This window comes from Microcaecilia unicolor, chromosome 7 (genome assembly GCF_901765095.1).
Source record: "Microcaecilia unicolor chromosome 7, aMicUni1.1, whole genome shotgun sequence".
NCBI lineage: Eukaryota > Metazoa > Chordata > Amphibia > Gymnophiona > Siphonopidae > Microcaecilia > Microcaecilia unicolor.
Window position 1 is genome coordinate 75868163 of NC_044037.1, and position 19662 is coordinate 75887824.

The following is a 19662-nucleotide window of genomic DNA, read 5'->3' on the forward strand; positions in this document are numbered from 1 at the left end:
TGACAGCTGAGATGAATATGGTGCTCTGTTGAGCAAAAAGCCATAGCTGATCTTGTCTATGTACACAACAAGAGCAAACTTCACCACTGCAATTTTCTTTACTGTGACCTACCCAAGATACATGATGTACCTACAGTTGCTGAAAAACACCACGGTTCACCTATAACTCTGGAAAGGGGCTCATGAATCTGAGACCAATGAGTGGAGAAGTGGCCTAGTGGTTAGGGTGGTGGACTTTGGTCCAGGGGAACTGAGGAACTGAGTTTGACTCCCACTTCAGGCACAGGCAGCTCCTTGTGACTCTGGGCAAGTCACTTAACCCTCCATTGCCCCAGGTACAAATAAGTACCTGTATACAATATGTAAGCCGCATTGAGCCTGCCATGAGTGGGAAAGCGCGGGGTACAAATGTAACAAAAAATAAAATAAAAAAGGCTTGAGGTAGAGTCACGTGTGGCTTCTACTGCAAATGTGATTCCATGCCAGGCAAGAACCTAATGATGGAAAAGTTATGTCTTACCTGATGATTCTCTTTCCTTTAGTCCTACCAGACCAATCCAGAACAAATGGGTTATATCTATCTACCAGCGGAAGGAGACAAAGAAACAAAGCAGTCCCCAGTAATTCACCCTTAAAAGGTATCTTGCAACATAGAATGCTCAGTATTCTGAATAGCCAAGCAGTGATGATCAGGACTCTCCTGTGGGCCAATATAGGCCATCAACATTCAATGTGCCAATCAGGTTTTCTCAATAGAACAGAGAAGCATATAGAGCACCAACATACAGGGTTTTCACCTAGTCAGGTTGTATGCGATACTCATATTACAGCAATAAAAAGCAAGGAAGATATATGAAAGAAAACTGAAAAAATAAACGGAGGGTTTCTGGATTGATCTGGTAAAATTAAAGGAAAGAAAATTATCAGGTAAGACATAATTTGTCCTTTCCTTTTGTCCATACTGGACCAGTCCAGAACAAATGGGATGTAACAAAGCAGTGTCCCCTTTCTAGGAGGGATGAAAAATCTTTTGGAAAAGTCCAGTGTCCCATTTGGAATAAAAATGAAGGAAAACACAAGCCAAAACAGGGTTTGGACCAAGTGTTCCAAGCATGACCCTCAGGAGGTGAACTATTTTTTTTTTGTTATATTTGTACCCCGCGCTTTCCTACTCATGGCAGGCTCAATGCGGCTTACATGGGGCAATGGAGGGTTAAGTGACTTGCCCAGAGTCACAAGGAGCTGCCTGTACCTGAAGTGGGAATCGAACTCAGTTCCTCAGGACTGATTGTTACATTTGTACCCCGCGCTTTCCCACTCATAGCAGGCTCAATGCGGCTTACATGGGGAAATGGAGGGTTAAGTGACTTGCCCAGAGTCACAAGGAGCTGCCTGTGCTGGGAATCGAACTCAGTTCCTCAGTTCCCCAGGACCAAAGTCCATCACCCTAACCACTAGGCCACGCCTCCCAAAGTCCACCACCCTAACCACTAGGCCACGCCTCCACTATACTATAACTATAAGGTTACTAAGGCATCCTCATGGGAAAGTTCAAAGATAATAGTTCACGAGGCCTAGAATAACAACCAAATCCAAGGTCCATAACTTCATGGGAAGGTTGCCATGTGAAAAGATGCCCATAGGGCTAGCAACAGCTAGGCAAACATGTTGTATAAGCCGAGAGTTAGCCATGAGAAAGGAAGATCAGAGAGCAGCAAATCATGAAAACTGAATCCAGGAAAGCAGCAGCTGTAACTGGAGAGGAACAGGCCACCACTGTACGATAAAGAGCTACGCTGGTAAGAACTACACATAACAACTGAAGGGCTGATACAGAGCGCTCAAACAGTGGATTAGCAAGGGCAGAAACGACAACTACAGCTATGAAGGAATAACATAAATGACTCCAGCAACTCAAACCAAATAAGCGAGAGAGGCAAGCAATAGCAAACAGTGCTCCAAATAATCTGTTGGCATATGGTTGGATGAAGAAACAGGAGACATACAAGATTTCGGTACTGCCCGACATAATATAAAAGATGGACTGGCAGCATACAGGCGGTCACATTGGTGAACTAAATGTTACAGGAAGTATATTCATATATTCGTGACCAATGCTGCTAAAGGTAGTGCTAAGGTCGAGTTAACTGTGGGCTCAATTGCAGTCGATAGAACATAAGGTATGCATGGGCATGTGGCATTCCAAGAAATGCTGGCAAAAACTACCTATAAGCCTGCCAGAGAATAGAATCTCCAAAACTAGGTCTAGTAAGGTAAGTATCCTAAGCATATAAGCAAATCACATCTGAGGAAGGCGGAGCTGTGGGCATGCTTGAGGAAGCCATCAGTTCCGGAACATTTAAGAAAGGTACATGCCACCTGGGTGAGCTCGATAGTCATCAGGCGCTTCAGAGGTTATTGCAACTAGAGGAAAACCTGTGTGTTAAAAACTGTTATCATATCAGTAATGTCTCTGTCTAAATGCAGAAGACAGCAGAACTCAAAAACTGAGCTGTGAAAGTCATTGCAATCTCATTTCTGGAAATATCCCCAGAATAGGAACCATGATGCAAGTATAAAATTGGAAAGGGCCATGAATATGTAGCCAGAGAGAATTCAGTACTGCAGAGAAACAAGGAAAGAATTATATCCACATGATCCCAGAAGGAGCAGTGTGAAGCAAGAGCAGCACTGCCGCGGATCACAGCTGAGCAGTGTTATAGAGGAAATGAAAAGAATCGCCACAGCCCTGCAGAGAGAATGGCTCTTATGGCGCTTAAGTGACTACTTCTGCAGCGCAGGATAAGAAGGGATCAATAGTATCTCCTGTAGAGAAGGAAGTTGTATGCCAGGAGAGGGTGAAAAGAAATAGCCTAAGAAGCTGTCATTCCCTATTCCCAAAGCAGAATAGCAACGCCACCACTCTCATCCAGAGAGACTAGGAGAAGGACAATCACGAGACAGCCATTAACCAGAGCTTCAGACCTAGCAGGGATAATTTAGTCCACAGGCTGTTAGCAGAAACCCTCTCAGAGGTCAACTATCCAAATAAAACCCAGAAGGATGAGACAGGAAGAGCTCCCAGGAGGATGCTGGTAGAGTATGACCTGAGGCTGTTGCCAGCATAAGACAGCCTAGGAGACTGTCAGTAGAATACAGTCCAGAAGAGTGCTGTCAGAAAATAGTCCAGAAAACTGGTGACAGAATTCAGCTCAAGAGGATGTCACCAGAATACAGCTCAAAAGGGTGTGGTCAGAATACAGTTTACAAGGCTGAAGTTTTGAGACTACTGCCCCAGAGGCTGCAGTGAGAGCACAACTGATCATGCTGCAGTCAGACCACTGCCCTGAAGGCCTTTGTCAGAACACGACCCAGGGGGCTGCTATCAGAATCACCCAGAAAACTGTGGTTAGAATACAGCCTAAGAGGCTGTTGTCAGAAATTAGCCCAAAAAGCCAGTAGAAGAATACAGTCTAGGAAACAGCTGTCGGAATACAGCTCAGGAAGTCGCTAACAGAACACAAAGAGACTGCTGTCTGAATCCAGCCCAGGACGTGAATCCAGTCCAGGAGGCTGCTGAGAGAAGCACAATAGGCTGACATCCCTATAAGAACAGTCATATTGGGTCAAACCAATGATCCATCTAGCTCAGTATTCTGCTTCCAACAGTGGCCAATCAAGGTTGCAAGTACCTAGCAGAAACCCAATTAGGTATTCTGCCATTTTTGCTCTCTTGTAGTGCTCCTTTATATTGTACTGAGAAACCCAATTAGTGGCAACATTGCACGCTATATAGTTCAGGAGGCTATTGCCCCAAAATTGAAGTTTGCCATTGGAATACAGTGGAAAAGGCTACTGACAAGAGTACAGCCCAAGAGACTACAGCTATAAAAATACCTTGAAGAAACTGCTGATATAAGGCATTCGAAGAGTTGTCCCCAGGAAACTCAGAGGATGCTGAGAGAGTTGCTTCTAGCAAGAAGACTATTAGGAAGACCCACAACTCAAGCTAGGAAAGAGCTGCCAAAATGCAAGTAAAAAGGCTGCTACAAGAATGCAGTTCAGAAACTGCTGCTACCACTCAGCAGATGCTGGAAGTACACAGAAGCTAAGAAAATTGTCCCTCGGAGCACAGGACAATGCTGTCACATAGTGACCAGCACCAAACAAGGCAGCACAAAGGACTCTGCCACAAAGAGGAGAGAAAGAGAACCTTGCAGCCGTTACAGCTACCTCCAAGTATAGGAAGCTGCAAAACTAAGCATCAGAAACTGCCGCTACTGTATAGCACCAGTGTTGCTTGCTAAAATAAGTGCCACCACAGTGGAAGTGGAACATCAGGAAAAATAGGTTACAAAGCAGCTGAAACAGCAACATGAAAACCCCGTAATGTTGTACAGGATACCACAGCACCCTTCATTTTGGTTTAAAGTTTCATCCCTTGGGCAACACTTTATTTCTAAATGTTTATAAGAAAGTTATCTACCTAACCCAGAGGTTTTCAACCCAGTTCTTGGGGCACACCCAGCCAGTCGGGGTTTTCAGGATATCCCCATTGAATTCCCCGACTGGCTGGGTGTGGCCCGAGGACTGGGTTGAAAACCCCTCACCTAACCCCTTAAGATGGCAGTGATTCGGCCCATTCTAAAAAACTCAACTCTTGATCCGTTGCTTCCAACAAGCTATCATCTGATTTCAAAATTTATCTTTCTTAGCTAAATTGATTGAAAATATTGTAATTTTTCAGTTGCAAACTCACTTAGAAGCAGCTCTTATTTTGCACCCCCCGCAGACCAAGTTTAGAATCAGCTTTAGTACAGAGATAGTGTTAACCTCCCTTTTAAGTGAAGTATATATTTAAAAAAAAATTAGATGAAGTTTATATTGCACTGGTCATTTTGTTAGATCATAACCTACTCTTGCAGCTTCTTGTGGATATTGGGTTGTCTTTTACTGTCCTAAAATGGTTTACATTATTTCTCCAGAACTGGTCATTCAGAGTTCTCAGGTCAGACATTCAGTCAACTTCCTAAACCTTGCCATGTGGAGTTCCACAAGGATCAATCTTTCCCCAATTCTCTTTAACATCTACTTGAGCCTGCTTGCCTCTTTGATTCAAGCATCTGGATTGGGTAATTTATTTTTATACTGATGATATCATTATTATCCATTAACTAGTAAAAAAGGCCCGTTTCTGTAAGAAATGAAACAGGCGCTAGCAAGGTTTTCCTTTGAGTGTGTATGTTTGAGACAGTGTGTGTGAGACTGACTGTGTGAGAGAGAGAGTGAATGTGCGACTGTGTGTGTGTTACAGAGAGAGAGTGAGACTGGGTGTGAGTGTGTCTGTAAGAGAGTGTGTGTGTGAGAATGAGAGTGTGTGCCATGGGCCCCCCTCCCTCCAACTTCCAGGGTCGGCCCTCTCCCTCCGAGTTCTAGGGTCGTGCCCCTGCCTCCCTCCTTCCAAGTTCCAGGGTGGCCCCACCCTCCCTCCGAGTTTCAGGGTGGCCGCCTCCCTCCCTCCGAGTTCCAGGGTCGTTCCTCCCTCCCTCCAAGTTCCAGGGTCGTCCCCTACCTCCCTGTCTCTCTCCGAGATCCAGGGTCCTTCCTCCCTCCCTCCGAGTTCCAGGGTCATCCCCCCTCCCTCCCTCCGAGTTCCAGGGTCATCCCCTCCCTCCCGAGTTTCAGGTTCCCCCTCCCTCTCTCCTAGTTTCGGGGTCTCCCTCCCAGTTTCAGGGTCCCCCTCCCTTCCTCCCAGTTCTAGGGTCATCGTCCCTCCCTTCCTCCCTCCCAGTTCCAGCCGCATTCCTTCGAAATTTGTAAAATCATCTGTTTCGGTGGCCGAAAGCAGCGTTAAAAGGCGGGCAGCCTCAGCCCTTCTCTCTCTGTTAGCTCTGGTCCCGCCCTCATTGCGGAAACAGGAAATGAAGGCGGGACCATAGCTAACAGAGAGATAAAGGTCGAGCCTGAACGCCTGGGGGGGGGCGACCTGGGGGGGCGTGGTGTTGCGGCGAGGGCGGGGCCTCGTGCTGCTGTCGTTCGACCTGGGGGGCATGGCAGCAAGGGCGGGGCCTCGTGTTGGTTACGTACCCGGAACTATGTGACACATCGGTTTAGTAGCTGCCTGGAGCCAGAGAGAAGGAATGCCTCAGCCACGGAGTCAGCTTCAGAATGTTGGAGGTGCGTTTTATTATATAGGATGTTACTAGTTCTACTCCTGATCTTACTCCCCTTCAAAAATCTTTAGATAGGGTTTCTTCCTGATTTAAAAAACATCGTATGGTATTAAACCCACAAAAGACGACGGTTTGTTGGATTACCAGCCATACACCTATTTCTCCCATAACACATGTTTTATTTGGTACCCCACTTCAGCCAGTTAATCAACTTAAATATTTGGGAGTTATCCTGGATTCTAAATTAAAGTTTTTCAAGTCGTATATGTTGTCTTAAAGCCGGACTTTTTTGCCCTTTGAAAAAAAATCTGTAGGACACATTTTAGATTTCAATGCATTGCATGCTCTATTTCAAGCATGTGTTGGTTCCCAGTTGGATTACTGAACCGTCATTTATGCTGGCCTTCCGAACTTAGAAATAAAGATATTACAGATGCTTCAAAACACAGCAGCTCGCATGCTGTGTTTTGCTGGGCGTGGAGATCATGTTATATCCCTTTTGAAAAAGCTGCATTGGTTTCCTATAAATTTGAGAATTGAATTTAAAATTCCTACTCTGGCTCACAAAGCAATTTACATAGGTCTCCTGGACTATTTGGGAAAGCTAATTATTCCTTACATGCCTGAATGATGCCCACACTCTATGAAAAATCACAGCTTGGTCTTACCGAGTCCAAGACAAGCTTATTCAGAGGTTTGGTCTTACCGAGTCCAAGACAAGCTTATTTAGAGGTAAAACGAAAGAGCGACTTCTATTTTATGGCACCTTTCCTTTGGAATAGCCTTCCCATGAATATTAGATCTGAACCTTCATTAAAAATGTTTAAGGTTAATTTGAGACTTCTTCACCATAGCATTTTCTTAGTGCATTACTGGGGGTGGCAGGTGTTCAGTGCAGTTCGGTATACGGTAGTATGACTGCTCTCAGGCATGTTTGTGTTCATTTAAAATTTTTGGTGTTTTTGTTCTATTATTGTTTGGATTTTTATATTGTACATCACTTTGATTTATGCATTAAAAAAAGCAATTCATCAAAACAGGTGAGGCATAAACAGGTGAGGGCAAACAGTACTACTGTTTGATGCTCCCTCAGCATCTCTTAACACTACTACTATGCTGAGGGAGCATCAAACAGCCAAACTAAATTGTGGGCACACATCAGTGCCTGTTCTTCAGCTCATATATGTTAGCTCGCACCCATTTCTTGCACATTAAATTTTTGCAAGGCTGAAAGTTATGCGCCAATGTGTGCCCACACTTTCAATTGTGTTTGGACATGCACACATACGTTACTTTCTTTCAGTCTTTTAAGCTAGCAGCACTTCTTCCTATTGCAAAAGAAGACAAAACCGGCAGTTAAATATCAAAACTGGTATAAATACTGTCTGCTAACATTTCTATGCTGCCCTGGACCTAATTTCTCACATTGTGCACATCAAAAGCCACTGTTCTGTTTTCTGCACTGCATAGAATATATTAATGCTCATTATATCAGATATTAATGGAGTGTGCAGCCATGTCTTCCATGCGAGTTAACACCTAAACTCAACCTCTTCCTTCATTGTGTGGCCAATAATATATTTGTAAAACCCACGTTAACTGCACTAGAGCTTACTGCAATGGCACCTCCGTCACATTCCTCCTTAAATCCCATCATTAGTTCCCGGTTCAACAGCAGATTCAAGTTATGTTTGGTGAGGTAAAATGCAGAATCAAAAAGGGCCGGAATACCTATTAGCAATGTTATCCCCTTTTCAGAAAGCTTTTGACAAACTTCCTCACGAAAGACTCCTGAGAAAATTAAAGAGTCAAGGGATAGGAGGCAAAGTTTTGTTGCGGATTAGGAACTGGATATTGGACAGAAAGCAGAGGGTAGGGTTAAATGGCCATTTCTCTCAATGATTGAATAGTGGAGTGCCACAGGGATCTGTAATGAGACCAGTGCTATTTAACATATCTATAAATGATCTGGAAATTAGAACAAGTGAGGTGATTAAATTTACAGATGATACAAAACTATTAAAGGTTGTTAAAACACATGCAGAATGTGAAAAATTGTAGGTAGACTTTAGGAAATTGGAAGACATCCAAATGGGAGATGAAATTTGATGTAGACTCCTGTTCCATCTGCGTGCCTTGTGCTAGATAGAACTTGTAATGAGCTCCCCAACTCGATTTGCTGGTGTCTGTTGTCACCACCTCCCATTTTGTTATCAGAAAGGTAACTCTGATGGTCAAATTCCTGGGCAACAACCAGCACTGTATACTCCTTCTGACAACCAACGTCCAAGGAAGATGAAGGTCGTACTTCTGTGACACGGGAGACCAGCAGCTGAGAAAAGATTCATATGAGTCATATGAAAAAACGGCATATGAGCCCACTTGCATCACTATTGTCACTGACCTCAGAACCTGGACATAGACCCTGGGCTTGCCATGACTGAGGAGAAGACAAATCTGTTAAACCAGCTTCAACCTTCTGTGTTCTGTTAGGAAGATTCTAACCACTGCTGTGTCAAATAAAATGCCCAGATACTCCAGCATCTGCGATGGAGTTAGTCTGCTCTTCTCAAAACTGATCACTCAACCCAAAGACTGCAGCAGACAGATAACTGTCTGTTGCCGCCATGCTGTTCAAATAGGATGATGCACGAATATGCCAACCATCGAGATATGGATGAACTCCAATTCCCTGGTGCCAAAGGAAAGACACCACCACCACCACCATAACCTTGGTGCCATGGCAAGACCAAAGGGTAAAGCACTGAACTGGAAGCAACAGCCCAGCACCACAAAACGAAGAAACCTCCGATGTGGCAGCCATATGGGTATATGCAAGTACGCCTCCTTGAGATCTAGGGTGGTGTGACATTCTCCAGCTTGAACAGAGGCTGAGTGCTTTCAGTGCTTCCATGCGAAAGTGGGACACTTGGAGGCAGTGGTGATTTAAACCTTTGAGATTTAAGGCTGGACAAAAGGTGCCTTCCTTCCTTGGGACAAACAAGTAGACGGAGTATCTGCCTTGTCCCTGTTCAGCCTGAAGAACTGAACAATGGCCAGAGAGCCAGCAAGGAATCTATGGTGACCTGAACCTCGACCGCTTTGGTTCCCTTCAAAAAGGAGACTGCAAGAAGAGAGAGGAGAGACTGGGCGGAAGAACTCCAACTTTAAGAATATCCAGAACCCTCTGGTCTGACGTGATTTTGGCCCACTCCTCCTGAAACTCCCGAAGACGTCCTATCACCAGAGTGCGAGAACAGTGGATCAGCCTCGTATAATTGTGAAGTTCAGAAGGAATTGGTGCCCTAGCTGAGAGGAGGACTTCCTGTCCGCAAGAAAAGAAAGATTGGCGTGGCTGAAAGCGGGACTTCTGACCATATTGCTGATAACCAGGCTGGTACTGTTTGTATGTCAAAATCGAGATCAAGAGCCCCTAAAGCCAGACGACCAGACGCTTTTGGCTTATCCACCGGCAACCACTGGGGCTTAGTTTCCCCCAGTTGTTTCACCAAGTTACTGAGATCTTCTCCAAACAGTCAGTAGCCCCAAAAAGGCTGTTTAACTAATCGTGACTGACACTGCATCCGCTGCCCAATACCAATCAGAGCTGCCGACATGCCATGAGAGTCAAAGACATACAGCAGGTCGTAACCTGTAACACATCATAAACAGCATCACCCACTTCCAGCTGGGCATTCCAGCTTGTGTTGCAGACTGTTGGTGCCATTTCAGGCATGCTCTTGCCATGAATAAGCTGCACACTGTCACTTGAAGGTATACAGTCACAGAAAAGAGGGAATACAGCATACAAAAGCAACCAAACAAACAAAGCAAACACTGGGCCTTCAGGATTGAGAAAAATGTAGTTCTTTATTTATAATGGAGACCCGACACGGTCTGTGTTTCGGTGTACAAATGCCTGCATCAGGGGTCTCTCTCTATTTTGCCCATCCAGGTTTGACTGTAACATGTTTTATTGCTTCTTTTCCTGAAAGCCACTGCTACCACTACCATAAGTTTGGTGAAAGTGCAAAGTGCTGTTGTGAGACCGAACGGTAGAGCCCGAGACTGAAAATGGTGTCCCCGAATAGCAAATCGCACAAACTTGTAAAGACCGGTCCTAATAGGAATATGCAAATAAGCTTCCATCAGACTGACGGACCGAAGGGTCTCCATACAAAAAACTTGTGACTTGAGAGCGCGAATGACGGCCTTGAAATCCAAAACTACAAAGAAAACTACAAAGAAAAATGGCATAGCGACCCTGTCCGTAGTCCTAAGAAGGAACTGGGCAAATGGTCTGAAAACCTAAGAGCCTCTGTAGAGTGTCCCCTACTCCACGTGCATTGCAGCTAGAATGACCGAGAGACTCTAGACAGACGTCTGAAATAAGCTTGGCAAAGCCTAAGGCATAGCCGTCTCGAATAACCTTCAAGACCAACTGGTCAAAGGAAATACGGGCCTACCTCAGCTGTAGAAAGTAGAAACAGGGATCCTGAACTACAAAATCCTACACTTGGTTCCTAGACCACTGCCCACATACGAACAGATAGCGATGTATGTAAAGGCTGTCATCCAAATATTACTTCATTACCTGAAGCTAAACAGGTGAGAACAAAAGTAAAAATAAATATGCACGCATAGAAGAGATCTCATACACGAGAAGAAGGAATAGATGTCCCAGTTGAAGAATTGGCTGTAGCCCCAGATAAACTGCCAGCCACTGCAGTTGCACAATATACTATTGAGGCACCTATGTTATCTGAAAAACAAGAAGTGCCAGAGTGCAACTGATATCAATCAGGCAGTAAATGCCTATAACTGCTGCCCCTGCAAGGAAATCACCAGAGGCTTTTGTCCTTGAGGCTAAGCTTGTGACCGCAACATACCTGTGGAAGGAAAGCGGGTACCTAACCAAAAGGGTGATATCATGGCATTTGAAAAAAAAAAAAAAAAAAACACTCTCAAAGTTGCTATAGCAGAAGCCACAACTGAGCACTGCCTACCCACAGACAGAAGTCACCCAAGACCATAGAGAAACAAGCATCAAACAGGCTGTCCAAATGCTGTAAATATTGGTACAAAGACATACAGGTGTCCCAAGAAGGAGCGACCCGACATTAAATGCATAAGGCGCAAGCAAGTAAGCATTCCATGCACAGCACACAAGTAAAGAATACACCATAGAGGAGTAGCCTAATAGCCCAGTGGTCTGATCCTGGGTCAACAATGAACTCACTTATGGATCTCAAGCAGTAGGTCTCTTGTGAAACTTCAGCTCCAAGATCAGATGTTTATCCTGAACGGCTGGTACATCTGGAGGACAAACTCAGGGGAAAATCCCCTGTCCTGAGTTCCTTCAGACTCCACCAGAAACACTACCTCTGTTTCCTTCTGCCCTTCAGCAAACTGAGAATCAGAGAATAGCTCCCGCGCAGAAAAAATTGCAGCTGCAGACAAAATGGCGGCCTTCCACGGCAAATCTAAAGAACCATGGAGGTCCGAAGTAGAAATGGAAGACACTGAGGTAGATGCGACGGACTGGCAAACAAAAAACGCAAGAAATCGCCAACAGAGGCACCAAAGAAACGTCCAGCACCATAAAGGACTTGCAAGAGCCAAAAACACTGACACCCCGGCACTGAGAAAAACAACGCTTCAGCCTGCCCGCCATAGCTGAGCTCTCTCTGCCCTTAAAACAACGCTTCATGGCTTTTTTTTTTTAAACCGCCGCTGCCAAAATGCGAGGAAATGGAGAAAGAAAAATATAAACAAAAAAATCGCTCGTTAAGGCCACGGGCACTGTATCAAATATTACTTTTTTTTTTTTTTTTTTTACAGCTGAGCTAGAAAAGAAAAAACTCCACAAGAGCCATAGAGCACAACGGAGCTGCCTGCTCGTTAGAACTCTGGGGAAAGTAAAGGCTTTTCCTTTTAATTTCCTTTATTTCTTATATTTTAAAGTAATAACGGCTGCCTCTCCCAAAGGCAATACACCTTTCCACCGAAAGGGTAGCCCTTCCCAACTAAGGGATATGGGGAGGAAGGGGGAGGGACTCGGGAACACCCGAGTTTAACACCCCAGTGGCTGGAAAAGAAAAGAAATTCTCTATCTGCCAAGCCTCTGAGATTTCCCAGGCACAGAAGAACTATTCTTATTATCACTAGTATCTTAAAGAGAAAAAGAGAGAGACTAATGGGCTCATCTCCTGCCTGTTGGAGACTGAGAAAATACTGGGGCTAGGGTCACATGACCAGGGCTCTTATTGGCTCTCTAGAGTCAGAATTTTCTCAGTCTCTACCTGCTGGAAGGCGTACATAACCCATCAGTCCAATCCTGGGCTGGTCCGGAGGGATGCTAAGGAACTAGGTTTTAGTCTTGGACGTCTTTGTTTTGTTCCATTATTGCTGAAAGACCTCCATGTCTTAGGAACGCCCAAGTCCCTCCTTGAACATACCCTTGGCATGCCCCCTTGAGTTTTGGACGTCCTTCTGACGGACTGCAGTTGGAGACGTCCAAAATTGGGTTTCGATTATACTGATTTGGATGTCCCTGGGAGATGGATGTCCATGTTTCGATTTATGTCGAAAGATGGATGCCCATCTCTTTCGAAAATGAGCCTGATAATAGCCTATGGAACCTTGTAAGTCTAAGTACTTTGAAAATGAGCCCCATAGAGGCATATTTTCAAAGCACTTAGCCTTCCAAAGTTCCATAGAAACCTATGGAACTTTGGAAGGCTAAGTGCTTTGAAAATATGCCTAATAGTAACATATGAACTTTTTAAGCCTAAGTGCTTTGAAAATGAGCCTCATAGCGACACAAAAAAAGATGTGTTATGACACCAAAAATATGCAAATAAGCAGAAACAACAGCATGTGAATAAGAGGAGGGGGTTAGTGACCTACGTAAAATATCTGTGTAAAATTGTTACATACCAATTCCTCAACAAAAACAAGAAAGCGCTACAAGAACCACAAAATGCTATAGGCCTTAAAAAGCCCTATAAGTATTTATTAACCAAAAGGAACATGGAAAAATAAATAACCTTAAAAAGTACGTGTGTATCAGTAGTCCTAAGACATGGGACTTCTCAACAAAAAGCAACACAAAAACAAACAAAAAAAACTCTTCACAAGTTGTATACAAGGCAATCATGCAAATTAGAGGCTTATTATAAAAGTTATATGAAATATATACAATATACATCAAAAACTGTTTGCCACTGAAAACAGCACATAGCAATAATCCATCGCAAATATATAAGGCATCTAGGCTGAATAAAATAAAATATAATTCTGCACAGTTATTTTTGAACCCTAGTTCTTTAGGGCACACATATTTTATCTGCCGTCACCTCTTCTTTTCGTCTATCTGATTGTTTTCATCGTCCATATCATATTGTATTAGTTACTCGCTAATATTTAAGTATTTGTTGGTAATTATGCTTGTGAGGACTCCTGATGAAAGCATGGGCCAAAACACGGACCACGTTGAGTCCACCTTCAAGCAACTGATCCTTTGCATCTTATTGATGTATTGTTTTCAAGTAAGCACTATTGTACAAGTTTAATAAAGGACTTATGCTTTTATCCTGGACTATCAAACAAGCACCAAAAAGCTATAAAGGGAGGCTCACATTGAAGATAAGAAGACGTTAAGCTAAGTAATTGCTCTATTTTATATGTGGGAAGAAAATGCAAACGAAAATGAACACGTACAAAATGTAAAAAATTCACAATGGATTGATGATTACACACTCACCCTTATTTATGCCAGGCTCAAAAGAAATTAGCCTAGTGGTTGACGCATGCATTTCTGATGAATCCAATAGTGTGCCTATAACTATAATTCAAATTATCTACTGGTAAGAAAAATTGATAGGAGCTGGACTTGATATTTGTGTGGATTAGTTTAACCTGGACTATGGCACTGGCTATTCCCACCCTCCTTTGCTTGCCTTGTTTTTCTTGGGAGTGTTTGGTTTTCCTTTTTGTTGGACTTCATTGTTTGGGAAACAAGCCACAGCTATGGTGACTGGCCACATTGTAAGATAACCTGCTTTCAAAACCTGAAGTGCCCCTTTACAAAGGCATTACACTTGCACAACTCTGAAATGCTTCTGCCGCCACCCAACCAACTTCATGGGCATATTGAGAAAATTTTTCACAACAAAGACTGCCCTGACTGAAACTGAGCTATTTTTGCCCTGCAAAAATTATGTATGAGCTTCCACAGCATGTTTACTTTTAGCTGGATTACGAAGAGGCATATACCAGTAAGCTATAGAAGAAAACAGCACATAACATTTTTAAAAGTATATGCAATAGCTGATCCTTGTTAACCAACTGCACAAAACAGCAAAAATCAAGTATCCAGGTATTCTTAGCATACACATGATTTTTTTGAAAATTTGAGCAATATATGCACACTTATGCCTATATATTTTGCAATTCCAAGATGTTTGAAAATTACACTACACTGGTAAAATGTATTGCTATTTCTAGAGAACATAAAAATTATACAATAAAACTTCACAATAAAGTATCAAAGTATCACCAATAACCTTATTTTTTGTGATTTCGAGAATGACAGGCAACAGCAGAAGCTTTTGTTCCCTTCCTGGTAATATTCATAGTCTGATGAACCTTTTGTGGGTAATTAGGCAACACATATACAAAAATGCAAATTAGCAGGAAAAAAATCTATATTTTATGTATTAATTAAAAGTTAGTCCCTCTTTGAGTGCATATTGAGGGTTACTTATTTAATGAATGCAAACCTAAAGCAATGGCCTCCTTGTTACCTGGTGCTATATTTTTGCACTAGGCTGCTGTAATTTATGTGCTTTAACCAGAATGAAATGTCTTTTTAAAGCCATATTGCCAAGCAGCTTAGTAAAATCTAATTTCTGACCAATCATGAAGTAGAGGAGTGTGGTAGCCATGTTAGTCCACTCTTAAGGTTATCAATAGAAATCAAACAAATAAAACATGGAAAAGAAAATAAGATGATACCTTTTTTTATTGGACATAACTTAATACATTTCTTGATTAGCTTTCGAAGGTTGCCCTTCTTCCTCAGATCGGAAATAAGCAAATGTGCTAGCTGACAGTGTATATAAGTGAAAACATTCAAGCATTACTATGACAGTCTGACAGGGTGGGAGGAGGGGGTTGGGTAGGAAGTATGCATGGGGACATCAAAGCATATCATTGATATTCTAACAGGATGGGTGTGGGTAGGTGAGGGGTGGGGTGATCAACAGAGACATACAGCTTTATGGTTTATAATGGGCTAGGAACCCCAGATCCTTGTTAAGTCCTTTCTGTTGGGTGTTAAAATATTCAATCATTCTGACTTCAAAGGTCTTACGTTCTTGTATGGTTTTAAAGTTACCTTTCAGGATTCTCACTGTGAAGTCACTGGTACAGTGTCCTGGTCCTGTAAAATGTTGACCAACATATGCTTTGATGTCCCCATGCATACTTCTTACCCACCCCCCTCCTCCCACCCTGTCAGACTGTCATAGTAATGCTTGAATGTTTTCACTTATATACACTGTCAGCTAGCACATTTGCTTATTTCCGATCTGAGGAAGAAGGGCAACCTTCGAAAGCTAATCAAGAAATGTATTAAGTTATGTCCAATAAAAAAGGTATCTTATTTTCTTTTCCATGTTTTATTTTGTTTGATTTCTATTGATGACCAATCATGAAAACTGTTGTCATTTCCTTTTCCCTTCTGTAGAATGGTTTGAAGAGCAAAACTAACCTTCCCTCAAAAAATAAAGGCTGGATTTACCAGAATACATTGCCTTCTTTTAATAGTGCTCAGTTAAGAGGACTCATCTGGCTAAATAGTAAAGATGCTGGTTTTCAGGATCTGGAAAATATCCTTTAAGCAATCAGCCTGCCTGATTTGTCTATGGGAATTTATGATGCATGCAGCAATGTAGCACAGAAAGAGGAATATTGCACATTACTTACACATACTGTCCTTTCCGCTGTGACAGGAACAGGACACAAGGCTCTTTGCAGCCAGCCTTCACTTCCAGACCCTCCACAGTATGAGCAGACAGTTAAAGAACTTTCATACTATTTCTGGACACAGATTAGATGATTAACACAGCCTAAGAAATCCCTAAACTGGCACGCACAGACAAGTGTTCAAACAGCTTTGTTTATGGGCACCAATGTGTGCTTGTTTGCCCAGAAGACCACCAGTGCAGGTTTAGCAGTTTTGTCAAGCCATTATACCTTCCTATCCTAATCTATCTTTCCTTGGATCTAGTGGTACACACTTCATTCCACACCTGCTACACCTGGCCCAGAAACACGAACATAATCATCATTGATTTAACATACACAGATTCTTAGTTTCTCTACAAAAGAATACACACACTATTAAAAAAAAAACACATGCAATTCGCAATGGACCACACTGCCCCCCCTCCCCGACACAAAAGGCGATATTAACTTCTGTGGTGTTCTTTTCTTCAGGACAAACAAGATTTGAGATGATTATTTATTCGAATTCTGCAAAATGTGATTTCAAGTGGGTGCATAGAAAAGGTTAACAAAGCTAAGGACACGAGCCATCTACCACAGCTGCACAAATTTTTCGAGTAGTGGTACACTATAATTAAGAGGAACCCTGCTCTAGATTCTTAAACTGCTGGAAAGTAAAAAAAAAAAAAAAAAAAAAGCGACCTTACGAATCAAGTTCCAAGAGATCCCTTCTATAAAAACATCACCAAGCTTCCAAGTCTTCAACATTATCGCCCCCCCGATTTTTGTCTTTTTCTCAATCTTGAGGGTAAAGGCTGCTAGTACACAGCGCCACTGATGTGCTACTAATAACCTCTTTTCCCGGAGCATTCCCTATTTCCAGTACTCCCCAAACTCTATTATCGTTCTCGAGGCAGAAAAGTCTATAGGTGACAGGACTCTCTCTACAGGTCTCTTAACAAACAGCGCCGCTTCTACTATAAGAAAACCACGTCGGGAGTCGCATTTTGAATTCTGGAGCGGGCTGCCGGGCCTCTCTATACCTGAATTTGCCGTCTGCTCCCGCCAGGGACCGAGCGGCTGCTCCCTAGCGCCCAGACTGCCTGCGGGCCCCTCTCTCAGGCCCAGGTAACTTTGAACTCCCGCCCGTCCCAGCTCCCCGGGTCGGCCTGCGGCCTCGCCACGCCGGCCTCATTGCCCGCAGCCCTCTCTCTCGGTGCGCAGGATACGGTGGCGGTGAGTCTGCGCCTGGGCTCCCCCATGGCTCCTGCGCTCAGGCTCGGAGCGCCTCCGTCTGCCCTCAGAGCCGGGCCCAGCGCCCCTCACCGGCTCCGTCCGCAGCGGCGGCCCAAGCGCGACACATCGGCAAAAGTCAGGAGGAGGTAGCGGTGCCTGCTGCCCCCTGCCGGCTGGAGAGTGCGTTGCGCTTGCTACTACCGCTGCAGGTGGAGAGGCCTGAGGTCCGCTGTCGTTGCTACTGCTGGACGGTCACTTCTAGGGCGGCAACTTGTTGGGGGGGTAGTAACAGCAAAATAATACACCGTTCTGGGGTTTGCCGAGGTACTGGGGATGGGGGAGAGAGGAGAATATGCAGTCTCTTGCCTAGCTTCATTAACTCAATGTATAGCTGCTTAAAAAAAAACCCCATATATATAGATAGGTAGATTTCTATAAGGACACCTACAATTTGGCACCCAGGAAAGACTGTAAATGCCGGGGGGGGGGAGGGGAAGAAGGAACACAGAAATAGAACTCTTCAGCTAGTGGGGCTTCGGGATCCTGGCCAACCAAGTTTTTTTGTTTTTTTAATTATTATTATTTCCATTTTGGGGGTTGGGTATATCAGGTGGAGGGGTGATGCAAGAACCATGCTCACATCTCCAGGCCCACCTAGAAATTGAGATCTGGCAACGAGCCATTCGGAGTGATATTAGACTGAGAAATATTTCACAACCACAAGTTGACTTTTGAAAAGCTATAGGCAATGAATTGATTTGGAAAATTATTCCTTCTCTTGAAAACACTGACAGTAAATTGCCATTGTCCTGAAGGAATAATCATTGTGAGTACAAGATAACAGCAGCTGAACTATGGCCACAGAGCGATCATCACTTTACTTCAATTCTTTGAAGGAGTAATCAAACATGTGGACAAAGGGGAGCCGGTTGATATTGTGTATCTGGATTTTCAAAAGGCATTTGACAAGGTACCTCATGAAAGGCTACAGAGGAAATTGGAGGGTCATGGGATAGGAGGAAAAGTCCTATTGTGATTAAAAACTGGTTGAAGGATAGGAAACAGAGAGTGGGGTTAAATGGGCAGTATTCATAATGGAGAAGGGTAGTTAGTGGCATTCCTCAGGGGTCTGTGCTAGGACCGCTGCTTTTTAATATATTTATACTACTTAACATTTCTAGAGCGCTACTAGGGTTACGCAGCGCTGTACAATTTAACAAAGAGAGACAGTCCCTGCTCAAAGAGCTTACAATCTAAAGAGATGGGAGTAACTAGCGAGGTAATTAAATTTGCTGATGACAAAGTTATTCAAAGTCGTTAACTCACGACAGGACTGTGAAAAATTACAGAAGGACCTTACGAGACTGGGAGACTGGGCGGCTAAATGGCAGATGACGTTTAATGTGAGCAAGTGCAAGGTGATGCATGTGGGAAAAAAGAACCCGAATTATAGCTACGTCATGCAAGGTTCCACGTTAGGAGTTACGGACCAAGAAAGGGATCTGGGTGTCGTCGTCGATAATACACTGAAACCTTCTGCTCAGTGTGCTGCTGCGGCTCGGAAAGCGAATAGAATGTTGGGTATTATTAGGAAAGGTATGGAAAACAGGTGTGAAGATGTTAAAATGCTGTTATATCGCTCCATGGTGCGACCGCACCTTGAGTATTGTGTTCAGTTCTGGTCGCCGCATCTCAAGAAAGATATAGTGGAATTGGAAAAGGTGCAGCGAAGGGCGACTAAAATGATAGCGGGGATGGGACGACTTCCCTATGAAGAAAGACTAAGGAGGCTAGGGCTTTTCAGCTTGGAGAAGAGACGGCTGAGGGGAGACATGATAGAGGTATATAAAATAATGAGTGGAGTGGAACAGGTGGATGTGAAGTGTCTGTTCACGCTTTCCAAAAATACTAGGACTAGGGGGCATGCATTGAAACTACAGTGTAGTAAATTTAAAACAAATCAGAGAAAAAGTTTCTTCACCCAACACGTAATTAAACTCTGGAATTCGTTGCCGGAGAACGTGGTGAAGGCGGTTAGCTTGGCAGGGAGAGGTGGTTGTCTAGTGTCACTCCAAGGATTTTCAGGTTGTCAGAAATGGGGATTGTAGTCAGGGTTGCCAGGTGGAAAATTTTTTTCCCACCCAATCCAGGCTAAAAACAGCCCAAAACCCGCCCAAACTGAAACCCCGCCCCTGACACCCCCACCCCCGCGTCGTCACCCCGCCCCCGCCGTCATCAACCC

The 19662-nt window shown here is 43.7% G+C and overlaps 1 protein-coding gene across 2 annotated transcripts in view; it reads right to left on the bottom strand.

Annotated features, from left to right (window-relative positions):
* The window catches only part of OCRL (OCRL inositol polyphosphate-5-phosphatase), a 213450-nt gene extending 195888 nt beyond the window's left edge, over positions 1 to 17562 (bottom strand). For both annotated transcript variants that reach the window (XM_030208712.1, XM_030208711.1), the window contains exons 1-2: positions 17414 to 17562; positions 16164 to 16234 (exon numbers count right to left, since the gene is read on the bottom strand). In XM_030208712.1, the coding sequence (XP_030064572.1) occupies positions 16164 to 16234; positions 17414 to 17446 (104 nt within the window). In that variant the 5' untranslated portion in view covers positions 17447 to 17562. The remainder of the gene's footprint in view (positions 1 to 16163; positions 16235 to 17413) is intronic.
* Positions 17563 to 19662: the final 2100 nt, after the last annotated feature.